The 16,393-nt window shown below is 41.5% G+C and overlaps 1 protein-coding gene across 2 annotated transcripts in view; it reads right to left on the bottom strand.

Moving 5' to 3' along the window:
• Positions 1–16,393, bottom strand: part of SPI1 (Spi-1 proto-oncogene) — a 52,937-nt gene that overhangs the window by 17,031 nt on the left and 19,513 nt on the right. The window contains exon 1 of one of the 2 annotated variants that reach the window (XM_064144850.1): positions 1,150–1,436. The exons of the other annotated variant lie outside the window; for it this stretch is intronic. Coding sequence (XP_064000920.1) covers positions 1,150–1,194 — 45 coding nt within the window. The 5' untranslated portion in view covers positions 1,195–1,436. Of the gene's footprint in view, positions 1–1,149; positions 1,437–16,393 lie in introns of those variants that run through there. 2 annotated transcript variants of the gene reach the window in all.

The following is a 16,393-nucleotide window of genomic DNA, read 5'->3' as shown; positions in this document are numbered from 1 at the left end:
TCATGCTCCTGTCCTGATACATTTATGGTAGATCCAATGGCAGTGTATTTAAGAAAAGGAAAAAAGATTTTTTAGTCTTTTCACTCTTTGGGTAGATCAGGAATTTCAGGGACAGTAATTATGAACTGCTAGAAAAAACAATCTCCCCAAAAGAAAACTTATTTTTTCAGTCTGTCTGGATGCCAGACATGTGACGAATTCAAAGGGCCATCTTTCTGGGTGGAAGATAAGGACATATATCTTTAACCTTCATTAGATGGGACAAGACAAAAAGAAAACTTGATACAAGTTTTGTTAAAAGGACTGTTGGATCTGTATTGTCTCATTTTGTTTTCCTAACGCGTAAAATAATTGCTGTAAGTCATCTACCACAGGAAAAGCCAAGTAAAACATCTGATATTTCTTCAGCTTCTCCAAACTTAATAAAATCTAGTTAGAGCCTCTTTTACCCATTCTGGTTAAAGATTTCCCATTAAGGTTTGTTTCTGAATAACAGATTAGTGGCATCACGTTCTTCAGAAGTAATACTTTGCGAACTCATCAGAGGACAAATTACAGCGGTGTAACAATGTTTCAGAAAGAATGCAAACAGCCTCATGAGCATATCGAAAACATCGAAAGACAATGAAGTGCTAAAGTTCTTCTCTTCTCATTTACCATTTGATTTTTCATAGCAAATATATTCAAGCAAATTCAGTACAAGAGGAGCTGAAGTTAGAAACTAAGTGTCCTAAAATCTGCAGTAAGTAAAATCAGCATTCAGCAACTCTTCTTTCACAGACTGGTGGAACGTTAAATACATAAATTATATCACACATTCCAGATGATTAAGAATTACAACCTGAAGAATACTTGGCATTATATCACTGAAGAAAAACATTTGCTATGTGCATATTGTGCAGAAATGTCATAGATTTAATCTGTGAAAACAAATGGAGATCAAAATCAGATGTAAGTTGAGAGAGGAAATGTTAATTTCCCATTCATTGCATTGTTGTCTTTAGCTTTATGTATTGGCCTAAGCCAAACTTCCTGGCACAGCAAATGCAGTCCAAAGCAGAGATATGCTCAAATAATAAAACCCAGGTTACTTTCCCTTTTGCTACTTAGCCACATAATCCATATTAGAAATAAACCTCATATACTTACAGGGGGAATGAGGGGAAATCCTTCCATTTTGCAAGCTTGCAACATTCAGCCAACTTCTGAGGGAATTTTTCTTAATTCAGTTTTCAAACATCCAGAACAACTGATTTAAAGAAAAAATCACATTAAAAAAAAAAAGAGGGAAAAAAAAAAAGAAAAGAAATGAGATCCTTGGACTCTGTGATGTCCCTTTTGCAGTGATGGATCTCAGGACGGGAGAAGGACCCTAACAAGTTTTCATAGTTTACCCTAATAGGTTCTGAGGTGAACTTCTTCCGAGTTGTATGTGAAGTTCCTGATTTTATCATACGTCTGTACAAAGGAGATAGCCCTTGGGTCTGTCAGTGCGCTGTGACATCACAGCTTTTAGCCAGTTTGCATAAATCTCATTTCGGGGAGCTGTGGCGCTGTAGCAGGAAGTCTGCCCCGGGCCAGATCTGCTATGGGCAGGTGCTTACTGTATAATCAACAACCCAGGGCCTGGGCCTGCCACCAATAAACAAACATATGGGTGCAGTGCACTGCAGAAGGCTGTGTGCTTCCCACTGTAGATGAATCGTAATGATGGTGCTGCTCTCTGGTTTAATGATGTATCATAGAGACACAGTCTTGACAATGGCTGTGAAGATGGTGCAGGGGCATAGACTTGCTTTAATCATAGTCCTGTGTTGGAATTGAGTGCAATGCTTAGCAGACAGGGAAAAAAAAAGGAGCATACAGTCTTGGGTTTCTACAAAACACTGAAGTTAAGTTTGTGAGACTTTCTTCATAAACTCTGCAACAGAGCAAAATAATAATTCAATTCTTATTTTTGTGATCTATTATTTGTTTCTTGTGATTTTTCAACCTCCTGTAAGAAGAAAGCAAGTGGGGAGAAGCAGAAAACATTACATATCCCATGTGATGACTTGACTTCTCCCAATCCTGAGTGTCTTTAACAGTGAGTAGAGAACATGATGTGTGGACCTGTCTTTAAACAGGTGCTGAGAGTTCCTGTATAAATTTTGCTTCAGCTCTTCTCATGTGGTGTTCTCCCCTATCTTTACCTTATTGTTTTTCTTGCACTTGGCCACACTAAACAAATGTCCTTCATACTGAGGCTCTTACCAGGGCAGGGGTGAGTATGCTGAAAGCCAGGATGTTGAGAGTGAGGCCTTGCTACAAGTGGAGAACCTTTCATTCTGCAAAATGCCTTCTTGCTTTGTAGTTAGTAATGTCCTAGAAAAGTGAAGTTTCTTAGTCTGAGTTGTTCCCCATCAATCTATGCCCATGTGCCCCAGGTTCTGCTTTTGGAAGGTAGCCTGTTCACCACTCACCTGGGTCTATATGTGAGGGGGAATTTCAGCCACTACAGACTTCCTCCATTGTACCCTGGTAAAACCAGAGGCCACTCACAAGTTCCTCTCATTCAACACCCAGAGGAACTCAACAAGCAAACCATATTAGCAATGGGATAAGACCAAGAACATGGTGGGAGGTTAACTCTTGAAGCACCAAAATTATTTTCAACAGCATCAGTTGATAAATAAATATTTAATTACATTTTATGCGTACCATGGAATCTTGACTTTAACATAGAAACAGTGAAGCTGCTAAATAATCCACTTCTGTCTCTGAGATGGTTCTGAAGTCCCCCCTTGGATACCAGCCTGGAAGAGACCAGAACCACCTGGAGGAAAAGCATAGATCAGCAGTCCTGATGATAAAGTTTAGTGCAAACAGAGTGTGCTAGTTTGAAGCTAGCTAGAATGTTTTGATGAAAAGAACTAGATTACAGGCTCTGCAGGGGAATCAGTGATGATGTCTACTTCAATCATAGGCTTGCTGAGAGGTATGAGAGCAAGAATCCAAACATAGATAAGGTAGCTGCTCTCTGTCCGGGCTTTGAGCTGTATTTCTGTCTTTAATCTAACCTAGTTAATCCACCTGCTTCCTAACTACCCTGGCCGACCCTCCATTCTTCCTTGGGCACGAGGCAACATCTGGGGTAAGGTAGAGAGGAGTGGGAGAAGGTGGAAGGGCGGTTGGGAGCCCCTCCTGGGGACTGAGGTTTTTGGGAGGGGTGTTGTGTTTCTGTATTACCTTTTAACTTGTATATTTCCATATATAACTGTATATATATTGTAAATATCTGCTTGTATATTGTGCTAAGCTGTAAATAGAAGCTTCGTTCAATTTCCAGAGCCGGCTAAGTATAGTCTGAGTGATTTACAATGAGTGAGGGGGCAGGTAACACCCAAACCATCACACAGGGAAGGACGGGAACAGTAGCATGCACAAGTCTTGAAGTGGCTAATTGGATAATCGGTGATAAAAGTAATTGTGGAAATTGTGTGTCTATTAAGAAGGCTATTGAGGACAACGAAGATAAGTTATCTGATTCATTGTTCACTGAAAGATAGCTTAAGATTTTGGAAGGTTTAAAAATATATTGCTTTAAACAGAGAGGCTTCTAATAAAGTGGAATACAACTGTATTTCATACACTGAAGGATGTTTCAGCACTGTCTCTTAGCATAGGAAATTGCCTAATAAGGACAGATATTTTGCATCAACCTTACTGCTTTCAGGGAATGCTACATCACCACCATTACCAACTGTGCTTGACTTATAAATGATCATAAATGCACCAGTGTTATCAAAACAATTAATGAAACTGGTTCTCTGTATGATTAATTAGAACCAAATAATATGCCATAAAGCTGATGACCAAACAAAAGTCCAGAAGTTGAATAAGCTCCCTAGGAGGCAGAGTTATCTCCATAAATGGAAATGTTAAAACCAAAATAAAATACTTATTTACACTAGTGTGTTTGTATAGGATCATCACTATTAACCTAAAATTCAACATAGATTACTTTCTCACCAATGCATATAACTGGTGTTTTATCATGGGATATGACATAATCTCACTCCTAAAAAAAGTCCTACTAGAGATGATACTTTCGGTCTAGCCTCCTTGAAGTACCTTATTAAATCATTGCAGGGAGAAAACATGAAGTTACCAAACAATTGTATAGTAGAGGACTGATTTCTAGATGCTTATGATATGAGCTACTCACAGTATAATCTGACCTTCAGAAGGGCTTTTGAAATAGAGTAACAGGGATCCTTCTCCATAATGGGAATTTGGAGAACTAGAGAAAAACTTGCTGAGTTGAAAGATGAAGTTTCTGAAAAATATATTCCTGAAAATATTTAACATTCATACTAATTGGAGAGAATTTCCCTCTAAGCATCACCTCTATGTGTGCACTTTTTTGAAACTGTTCTTTCCTCTCCTGGTTTATTCTTCAAGCTATTTCTAACCACAAGCTACCAAAGCAAAAGGGTTTCAAGTCGCAGCCACATCACAGAGAGGTGCCGTTACCTCAAACCTTGTTCGGTGTTTGAAAGGTAATTTTTTCCCCTACTAAAACCACATACAACATCGCTCATCCTGAAGTCTTTTAATCAGAAACAGGTGCTTATATAGATTCTGCTACTGAGTTTTCTGGTTACAGTAAACCAAGACTTGTAAGCATGAGACTCAAGTATGTTCCATATTCTTCAAGAGCTGTATTTTCCATTGTACTTGTTTGATCTAGAGGCAATATGGCTTGTGGATCTTGTACACCATCCTTTAACATTGAACCTCTTTTCTCTTAAGAAAGCCTAATGGTCTCTCTGACTCTGGAAGCAGTGGGGTCTGGAGCTCTAGAGCACAATCTTCTTCATTTAACTCTTCATTACTGAGTTGAAGAAATGAGCTGGAATAGTTTTGTTGCATTTTCCTATAATGAGACAGTAGGGACCATAAAATGGCTGCTAAAAGTTACTTGCTGAGAGGAAATTTTTGTTACTTTTTCTCATGTGGGACTTTACCTTAGAATCCTGAGCAGTCCGAATGTAGAGTCCACTTCAGTGAGTATGTACTCCACATTCTTCTATGATAGGTTATCACTTAACTGATGTTCCCTTGTAATACCTACAGGTTTATTACCATGGCTACATTTGGACAAAGACTTTGCCTTGCTGTGTGAGCATCCCCTCACTTTGAACCTGAAGTCAAACTGATGTTTACCTCCTTAATCAGATAATTTAATAGTCGAAACTGAACTGTAAGGATGAGATGTATCTGCCTATCTGTAGTGAAAAAAACCTAGACTGTTACTGAAGGCTCAGCAGCCACCTTGTATTTCTGTTGTGGGGTGTCACTTCAAACTAGCTCTAGTCTGATGTCATGGACTGAATTTCCATTGGCAGCTGGAGCCCTGAGCTGCATATTCAGTTTCATCTGAAAAGAACTCAGTTGATGCACTCTTAACACCGCTGTGTGATGCAAATTGAAGTACAGTGAGGAGGATCAGGAGATTAATTGTAGATATGCTTTCACTATCTAACTAAATTGTTGATCTATACCAACTATGGGAGAAGATTCTTTCCCTGGGTCATAGTGACCTCCACCAAGCTGTAACAGAAGTACCTCTGCTGTGTGGAGCTAGATTTAGGCAGCAGTTCTTTCTTGTGAGTATGTTTGTATCTAGGAAGAAGTCCTGCTCTTTTAATGTAAATAATATTTCCCAAACTTGCATCTTAGTAGGATTATATCTCAGCAATCTCTCAGAAGTCTAAAGAGAAAAAGACTATTCACAAGCAAACATGCCTTTATGTAGCTGGTGGGTTTACAGCTATACTCTCTGTTCTCTGCCACCTCTGCAGGTCCATTGAAGGAGTTGATGGTGTTTTGTTTGGTTACAGTTGTTTTGCTCTTTAATTTAGCACTATATTTTTGTAATGTTGTTCTGCTAACAATATATGGGTTTATATTTTATCTCCTCCCTCCTGTTGCTCTGACAACTGTGGTTATTGGTCTTGTGATTTTGCAATCTTTTTTTTTCTTTTTAATACAAGTGATTCCCTACAATCTAGACTTTGACTGTAGTGAGCTGTATTTAACTCTTTGTCTTGTGGTGCCAGAAGTATCCCATCAGACAGTGAACAATTACGTTATTGTATTACATTATACATTAAACAAACAGACTGGGAAGGGCTAGTCAGGTTAAGAGTCCTAAAAGGTGTTAAATTTTGTTTATAATGTGGTAATTGAGAGAAATATAGTGGAGAAATACAGAAGAGAGCATTTGAACAGTATTTTGATCTCCTCTTGCACTGGAGAAAGGAAAGAAAAGGAAAAGAGAGTCCGAAGCCAAGAAGATTAGAGAGGAGACTGACGTAGTTCAGGCCCTTGGTAAGTAAGAATTTAGAAATGAATGTGAAAAACTGTGATCTTACAGGTGTCCTACAATTGGAAGTTGCATATCCTTGCTAAAGCCTGCTTATGTAGATTGGCATAGTGTCAGAGACAACACCCAAGTGACAGCAAACAAGAAAAATAGCTTTGCTATAAGAAGGAGGTAGAAGGGGAGAAAACCAGAGAGGTTTTGTTCCAACCATGTCAGTGGCAGTGAAACATTTTACAGAATGTTACAGAATAAGCTAAGACGTATATATGTATCTCAGAAAATGAAATTATCTTCCTGTTTTAGAAGAGATCTCCGCAAATGTGAGCCAATTACCAGTGTGAAGAGTCTAGGCTCTCGTGACTAAGAAGGTTTCACTGCAGTGAGAGGAGTGCAGAAGAGCAGAATGCATTGGATCTAAGTGCTTGTATGGCTGAAAGGGAAAAAGGGAAAGAGGAATTTTGAATATAAAATATTCCAAGTTTATAGAACTGAACCAATTCACAGTAATTCCCAGAAGGAGTTAAACATTTTCTGGGGTTAAAGTGAATCAGAATCTGTACACTGTGTGCTGGAAATTCCCTAAATTATTTCAGTGGTCATTAAGAAAAGGGAAATGGTTCTTTTCTGAGTAGGACATGGTAGGAGACAGAGGGGTAGACACCAAAACAGCCATAGCTGAGTATTTATAACTCAGCTGACTCTCTCCCCAGATTGCATGATTCCTGCCAGCTGAGGAGGGGACAGGCTATCCCAATAGCTTTGTGTGTTGGCAATTGTGAACCATTGTTATTGATAACACATCAGGCTGAGGTATTTGCAGGTCTGTAGGAGCACTACATGCAGTTATGTACAGTGTGGGAAAACAGAGGTAAAAAATACAATGCTACATACAAAGCCATGACTGTTTGTTTAGAGTTTAATTCAATTCTGTATTTTAAACAATAACTGAATTTAGTGTAGTTTACAGATGCAGCATGTTATTACCAATGCTCTTTTTAATTAATTCATTCAGTAATATAGAAATTAAATTCAATTTGTCTAGTATGAATACTGTGTTTAGATTTGTATTTTCCAGTCATGACTTAATGACTTTTCCAACTCTTGGTTTGTAGGCCTCTACAAGTCCATGGAGTTTTTCTGAGGAATCTGGGAAAAATAACAAGTAACCCTGTTATCAGTGGGCTTTATCAAAGGACCATGTAAATGGGAATGGGTGTTTGCACCTACACAAAAGCATTTCAGAGATCTGCAAGTTAAAAAAATTTTGAACTCTTTGACCTAGAGGAACCTCTGTATTGTGTTTGTATAGCTTTTCTTCTGAGTAACATTTGACTCCAGCCATCATTCCCCAGTCCCTAACTGGCTGTATAATTTCTGTTGTGGCAAGAAGAAATAACACATCCATCTCAAGTCAGTTTCTCCACCAAACCAGTGGCAAAGTATTCCTTTGGAGCAGCAGGCACCGGATGGGAATGCTGGCGGTGTTAATCTCACTATCTTAACCCACAGTGTTTCCTCAGTGCTGCTTCTGCTCCTCCCTGTTGTTCCTTCTGTCTGCTTTCCTAGTAATCTTTCCTCGATGCCATGGATAAATGAAGCTTTTTCACTATTTTATTCCCAACCGTTCTTGTAATTACCATTTTTCTAGACAGAGCACTTTGTTTCTGGTGCTAAGGATGTCTGAGGTAGTGTAGAAAATGCCTCTGCAAATGCACATGTTTGAGTATTGCTTTTTGCTTCACAGATATTGTTCTGCTCATTATGTCACTTTGCATGCTTAGTGTAGATTACTGTCAGCTGAGAATAACCCAGCATTACTGACCAGCACGCCATGGTTTGACCTTCCAGAGGCCAACACTCCTGCGTGCATCGTGCAGAAATCTTCTACTACTTATTTGTAGGACTGCATCTCCACTATTAGCTTATGGTACATAACTGCATACATTTAGTGCAAAATTCTGCTTTGTACTGAGTAGTTTTGAACATGCAGAGAGCTTTGAGTGTTTTGAAATTAAAATCATGGTGGTGGGTACAGAATTTAAAGCAGATCCGGTCTGCAATTAAACATAAACCCACAGCAGTAGCTGCTGGACTGATCTCACCATAGAGTTTCCAAACAAGCTGACAGCAGTAGGAATCGTGGTTTATAAAAAGCTGCCAGCACTGCTGAGCTGGTGAAGAGAAAGAGGAAGCTACAACGGGAAAGAGAAAAAAAGCACAACCAAAGGCAACTTCACTTCTCTGCCTTTACTGTTTTTAAATAGATTTGGCTCTGAGCTGCTGTTGAGGGTGCTGTGAAGAATAGTGATAACCTCACAGACTGAGCACCCTACAAGATTTATCCCTTTCTGAACACCACCTGCAAATCATGTCCCTGTTCTGCAGGATTTTTTTCTGATTCTATGCATATGTGTGAGGATCTGTGTTTGTACATCAGTATGAATATACATTGCCTTACCACAACTGTTACTCAATAGCTTGCCAGTAAACAGACGTTTACTAGAACAGCTTTAGCCATTTTACTCCTCCTTTGTGTGATATACTGAGCTGTTCTCCTGAGACTGTTTCCTGATGTTCCCTCCACTTCAGGCTGTGGTTTTCACTTGATGACAGAATCACAAAATGCCAGGTTGGAAGGGACCCCAAGGATCATATGGTCCAACCTTTCTAAGTAATACTTTAAATGAGATGGCACAGCACTCTGTCAAGCTGAGTCTTAAAACTGTTCATTGTAGGGGTGGTGAGTTGTGGACTGGGGCACAGACCAACTCTTTTCACTTTGAAATCTAGCCAGCAGGCGAGGTTATGTCTTGAGTCTTACTGCATAAAAGGAGAGTTTTAACAGGAAACCTAAACCCAGAAAGCTGATGTTTAAACTGCTGGAATTCAGTCTCCTTTATTTTGTGTCATTCTGGGATCATGGTTTTGACTCTGTATTTTAGTTGAGATGAGATTAATTTTTTTTGTAGAGCTATTCAGAAGACTTCAGGGAGAAGAAAACCTGGCAGGGGGAAATATATTAGGGTCTCTGCAAGTTAACTGCATTTTGTGTTACACTGTAGCACAGTTAGCTCTCTGAAAGAAGGGCCTGCCAGTCTCGCAGCATGTTCATTGCTCAGAATCTGAATGCAAGGGATCAAAAGGAAAACCATACAAAGATGTCATGACTAGTCCTAGGAAGAGGGCTGCCATTGATATGCCCTAGAAGAACTTGGCATGATTCTTAAGGATAAACTAAGGACCTGTTTAATTTGCAATCAACCTATATTGTTGCAGTATGGGTCACAATGTTCTCACTAAGTGGGAGGCAAAAGTCATGTGCATCCCATGACTTCCTGGAAGCTAGATTGCCGGGTGTAATTGCAAAGGGTTGTTTGAGCACAGTAATACATTATTCAGGGTAGACATACTCTGTGACAGTTTGTAGCACACTGGAAAAAAAATCTACCTAAGAGAATCTGTCTCAATCCTAGGACCACTTTCTCACAAAACCTGGCAGCCAGTAGGACCTTCCTCCTTCTTTTAGTATTGTAGCACTCTTCTCAGCCTATCTTAGAAGTACTGCTTCTGCATTGCATTACTCTGTGACTCAACTGGCAGACTGGATGTTAGATTTGGGGCAGACCTCTTCTGGAATCTGTACTGAGGACTCCAATGGTCATCTTTCTTAGTAGTAAAGAACGTCTGATTTGTCCTCAGGGAATCCACTTGGAATCAAGATGAGCAAAACATCAAAAACAGTTCTAAAATGATTATGTACTTCTGCAGTTTCTGGTTCTTCTGTTCTTGTGTGTATGGATTTCTAAGCCACTTCATTCCTCCACCTTTGTTACAGGCCTTTTACTAGTAAGACGTGGAATACAGAGCCCTTCACAGGATCATTACGGGTTGGAGAGGACCCAAAGAGATCAAGTCCAACCCCCTTGCCAGAGCAGGACCACACAATCTAGCACAGATCACAGAGGGATGCATCCAGACCGGCCTTGAGAAGGAGACTCTACAACCTCCTTGTGGTGCCTGTTCTAGTGGTCTGTGACCTTTACAGTAAAGAAGTTCCCCTTTGTGTTGAGGTGGAACCTTCTGTGCTGCAACTTACACCCATTGATTCTTGTCCTGTTACAGGGAGCAAGTGAGCAGAGCCTGTCCCCCCTACTCCTGACCAGCCCTCAGATGTTTATAAACATTGATTAAATCCCCTCTCAGTCTTCTCTTCTCCAGACTAAAAAGTCTCAGGTCACTCAGCCTCTCCTCATAAGCCATGCCCTCCAGTCCCCTAAGCATCCTCATAGCCCTCCACTGGACCCTTTCCAGCAGATCCCTGTCTCTCTTAAATTGAGGAACCCAAAACTGAATGCAGTATCCAAGATGAGATCTCACCAGGGCAGAGTAGAGGGGAAGGAGAACCTCCCTTGATCTGCTGGACACACTCTTCTTAATACAACCCAAGAGCCCACTGGCCTTCTTGGCCGCAAGGGCACATTGCTGTGCCATGGATGTTATCGACCAGGACTCCCAGGTCCCTCTCCACAGGGCTGCTCTCCAGCAGATCACCTCCCAGCATGTATTGGTGCAGTTTATAACTCCTCCCCAGGTGCAGGACTCTGGACTTGTCCTTGTTGAACTTCATTTGGTTCCTTTGTGCCCAGCTCTCAGTCTGCCCAGGTCTCACTTGATTGGTGTACAGCCTTCAGCTGTATCAGCCAAGCCTCCTAGTTTGGTGTCATCAGCAAACTTCTTTTTCCAGGGATAGGGGTGAGGTTTAGGATAAGGAACTACTTTTTTTTTCTTGCAGCTGTGAAAGAATAAAGTGTGTACATCCTGTCCATACTAACTCTTGGGCAAAAAATGTTAGACTTCTCACACATACACATAAATCACAAGTATGTTCTGTCTTCACCAGCCTTGTGACAGTGAGGTTTTATCTTTCTTTCTTTCTTTCTTACAACAGAGCCTCTCCTACTCTGGCTATTGGTAAATCCATAGATGGGTATAAGCTGGGACACAGGAAGTCCCAGCTCAACATGAGGGGAAACTCCTTCACTGTGAGGGTGCTGGAGCAGTAGAACAGTCTTCCCAGGCAGACTGCGGAGCCTCTTTCTCTGAAGATGTTTAAAACCCACCTGGGATACGTTCCTGTGTGGCCTGCCCTAGGTGATCCTGCTTTGACAGTAGAGTTGGACTTCACAGAATCACAGAACATTAGAGGCTGGAAGAGATCATTTGAGCCCAACCCCCTTGCCAAAGCAGAATCACCTAGAGTAGCCTACACAGGAATGCATCCAGGCAGGTTTTGAAAAGCCTCAGAGAATGAGACTCCATAACCTCTCTGGGCAGCCTGTTCCTGCGCTCTGTCACCCTCACTGTAAAGAAGTTTCTCCACATTTTGAAGGTGAAGGTGAAATATTCTGTGTTCAAGTTTGTAACTGTTGCTCCTTGTCTTATTACTGTGCACCTCCAAAAAGAGATTGGACCCCTCCACTTGACACTCACGCCTCAGATATTTACAGACATTGCTGAGATGATCTCTCAGTCAACTAAATAGACCCAGGTCTCTCAGTCTCTCTCCATAGGAGACAAGCTCAAGTTCCCCAGTCATCCTTGTGGCTGTCTGTTGGACTCTTTCCAGCAGGTCCCTGTCTCTCTTGAACCGAGGAACCCAAAATTGGACACAGTATTCCAGGTGTGATCTCATTAGGGCAAAGTAGAGGGGAAGAAGAACCTCCTCAGACTTGATGGACTTGATAATCTCTCAAAGTCCCTTCCAAGCCCTAACACTCTATAGTTCTATGATTCTATGACTTATCTCTAGATTTTGTGTATGTATTTAAGGGGAGCATATTTATTGTGTTTGACCAGACTGGAAAAGCAAGGAACTTCTGCAAAGTATTTCTTTAGTCTTTTTTTCCCCAGGTCCTTTTTCCTTAAATTACATATGAAATTGTTTATAAAACAATCAGAAAACATACCTTGGAACAGTTTGTTGCTGAGCTTTGCTACTCCTTTCATATTTTGTGATGGCCTTGGTCATGTCTGTCTCCAGCATATGGTCATACTCATATATACAAGTGTCTGTGGGAGGGAGTCAAAGAAGTTTCATCCAGGCTAGGATGATGCATTTTTTTCATTTTTTACTTCTGATCTTATTACAGTGTTGAAAGCAAATTACTTGTTCTCCCAGTTTGATTAGGAATCAAAGGAACGTGAAGAGCAAGAGTGAAAACAAGATGAAGGACTTTTGCTTTTAAAAGTTACGGTGTCTTTTTACAGGCCTCTTACATAAGAACGGAAGCTCTTCTTCTTCTTCTTCCATATTCTGTACCTTTTAACCCAAATTAAAAACTGTGTAGATCTGGTAGACATATGTTGTCTTGGTCCTGAGCAGAGGAAAAAGGTTACCTGGAAAATGAGAACTGAGCCCTAAATTCCTACCTTCTCTTTGATTTGTTGCTCAGCCCAGCCCTGCAACTGCTCACAAATACTTTCTGTCAGGCAGTGATGGGAGTTTGTTAAACTCTGGGAAACTCTGTCACCACAACTTTTCCTCTTTAACAGACTTATGATTTAGCTAACTGATAGCTACTAGTTCAAGCCTGTACTCAGCCATCCCACCTGACCATCTGAAGTGAACACACCAAGGACAAGACTGAGGACTATCAGTGGACTCTGCTGATGACTGATGGTTATCTCTATAGGAAGCAATAAGGTTACAAATTGCCCAACACTGCATATGCATGGTTTCCTAGAACTTCCACATCCCACATTTTGCTGATGCTGTCCAAACTAGTGTTGATCAGTCTGTATTTATCAAGCCTTGAAGAGGAGTAGGGCTGGCTTTAGTTAACTTGTGCACAAGCTTCTGCTGGAGCACAAACCATGGACACAGTGCCTCATCTGTTCCTGTAATACAATGTAGAGTCTCTTTCTGTAAAAGCCTGCTGTTATTTCATGTACATTATTGCTGCTGATAATCAGTGGATGAACAACTTTCATAACAACACTGCAACCTCCCCCTTTACCCCCCACCTGGCAGTTGACTTGATGGTTAGCCACAGACATGTAGCAGTCTTGGGTAGCCAGATTCCAGATAGCAGCCTGCCTTTTTGGCCAGCATGGGCTCTGTTACTCATGGTATGTGTTTCCAAAGGACTGCAGGTTTATCACACAGGTCTGCAAAGGCCTGCTTCCTCATGCAGAAGTTTTGGGGCTACTCTTGTACACTGGTAACTGCAAAATGATGAGATTTGATCCTTTTGTGTTAGTTCAGTTCCAGAAAATGCTGTTGCACATTGGGGAGGGTTAGTGTCATTCAAAATGGTGGATGGTTATAAATCCTTAGACAGCAATCTCTAGGTTTTGTCTTTTTTTTCAGCACCATCAGCATCCATTTTACCACCACTCATCTCTTTTAGCGTTACCTTTCCTTTTAAGTTCCAAGGCCTGTCTGCACCTCACTGCATTCATGAGCATCTCAGTTAAGGTTACAGAGAATTGCTTTGCAAGAATCATGCCAGCCCCATATTTGTATAAACAGTATTGCATGCCAGACTGGCAAAATTGTATGTCACTGGAGACTGCACTCATTCTTCTCTTTAAAGCCAGAAAGGAAAAATAAGTAAGTTTATGTACTGTGGACTGATTCTCAGAAAGTTTTGCTCAGTGGTGCGATACAGGAGCTGGGATATGCCTGTTCTTATTGTGGTGTTTATATGCAACCCCCTGTGTAGATATTGTCAAGCAGGCTTGATGAAATTTTCAGAAATAATGTGAGTAAAGAAATGGATGTTTGATAATAGTGCCACTGAGACAGATCAGGAAAATATCTAATGGTGTGTCTCATTTCTTGCAGCCTCCAGCAGCACCAGTGTCTTCATTCTGTGAACTGGAAACTCAGGAACCCTACACTTGAGCTCAAATAGCTTCAGATCAAATCAGTGAGTGAAAAGAGGAGAAAGTGAAACAAATGCAATGTGGGGAGAGGAACTCGAGCTCTTTCATATTCACTTCTCTGTGAAAACTCAGGGTAGGCCCATGACAAGAATTCAGAAAGCAAAGGAACATTAATCTGTATTGAACATTTACGTAAAGCACATTTTTATGGCTGCCAGACCAGCAAGGCTAGGAGAATATGGAGGTACAGGAAGCTGAAAATGATGTGCAAATGTTGGAGAGTACTTTAGACAATGTAGCATCTGGTTCAAATAGATGGTTAAAAGCAGAAGTGTTAACATGCAGGTAAAGGAACATAAAAGCATGCTCTAGCATGTGTTTGAAATGCATCTAGCACAATATAAACATTTGACAGATGTTTGGGCTTACCATTGCTTTGAGGCATGAGACTTAAAATAAGATCCTGCAGTAACGGAGCTATTTGGTTGAAATAGTAGTCTCTGTTCCTCTCTGGGCTGGCTCCAAATGTCAGGAGTGACCACATATAGCTCCCCTGTAGGGTCCCACCACTCCCTCCTTTTACCACTGCTTCTTTCAGTCTTAAGAGAGATTTTCTCGCTGTCTGCTTTTTGTTTTGCGTAGTCTTATTTCCAAAGTGTAGGCTTGGGCTGCTTTTGAGCATGGCACTGAAGACAATAGCAAGGAATTAAGGTTTTAATCATGAAACTGTGTAGAGCAGACTGGGGAGCCTGGATCTGAACTGAGGCAGGTTTAAAAAAAGAAATCACTCTAATTTGCAAAAGCATTTAGTGCTGTGATGGATAACTTAAAGCACAGGGGAAAGCCAAATATTTAATCCAGTGAGCTTAGTGCGTGGTAAAATGCACACTGCCTTGTCTGTGCAAGATTTCTCAAGCATGTTTATTAGTATATAGAATCATAGAATCAACCAGGTTGGAAGAGACCTCCAAGATCATCTAGTCAAACCTATCCCCCAGCCCTACCCAGTCAACTAGACCATGGCACTAAGTGCCTCCTCCAGTCTTTTCTTGAAGACCTCCAGGGACGGTGCCTCCACCACCTCCCTGGGCAGCCCATTCCAATGCCAATCACTCTCTCTGTGAAGAACTTCCTCCTAATATCCAGCCTATACCTACCCCGGCACAACTTGAGACTGTGTCCCCTTGTTCTATTGCTGTGTGTTGGCTAACAGGTGTTAGCCTCAAATTGCTAGATAATCAAGGCACCGAGTTGAGTCTGGAGCTCAAAGTACAATATGAATTAACTGTTTTGGGGGAGAATGTTGTTGTTTTCCTTTGTCTTTGCAAGCAGGTGGTTCATACATTCATTTCACTTGTTCAGGGAAACTTCTTCTGTAATCCTTGTTATAATGTAATTATTTCTAAATAGATGTGGAGAATGTCTCACATTGATATGCAGATGACACCAAGCTAGGAGCAGGTGTTGATCTGTTGGAAGGTAGAAGAGCCCTGCTGAGGTACCTGGACAGGATGGATGGGTGGGCAGAGGCCAATGGGATGAGAATTAACAAGGCCAAGTGCAGGGTTCTGCACTTTGGCCACAACAACCTCAAGCAGTGCTACAGACTGGGGACAGAGTGGCTGGAGAGCAGCCAGGAAGAAAGGGACCTGGGGGTGCTGGTGGATAGTAGGCTAAAGAGGAGCCAGCAGTGTGCCCAGGTGGCCAAGAGAGCCAGTGGCATCCTGGCCTGTATCAGGAACAGTGTGGCCAGTAGGACAAGGGAGGTTATTCTTCCCCTGTACTCAGCACTGGTCAGGCCACACCTTGAGTGCTGTGTGCAGTTCTGGGCCCCTCAATTCAAGAGAGATGTTGAGGTGCTGGAACGTGTCCAGAGAAGGGCAACAAGGCTGGTGAAGGGCCTGGAACACAAACCCTAGGAGGAGAGGCTGAGGGAGCTGGGGTTGTTCAGCCAGGAGAAGAAGAGGCTCAGGGGTGACCTCATTGCTGTCTACAACTACCTGAAGGGAGGATGTAGCCAGGTGGGGGTTGGTCTCTTCTGCCAAACAACCAGCAACAGAACGAGGGGACACAGTCTTGAGTTATGCCGGGGGAAGTATAGGCTGGATGTTAGGAGGAAGTTCTTCACAGAGAGAG

This window comes from Pogoniulus pusillus, chromosome 1, assembly GCF_015220805.1.
Source record: "Pogoniulus pusillus isolate bPogPus1 chromosome 1, bPogPus1.pri, whole genome shotgun sequence".
Taxonomy (NCBI): domain Eukaryota; kingdom Metazoa; phylum Chordata; class Aves; order Piciformes; family Lybiidae; genus Pogoniulus; species Pogoniulus pusillus.
Note: the sequence above shows the minus strand (reverse complement) of the source record. Positions and strands in the feature narration are given on the sequence as shown.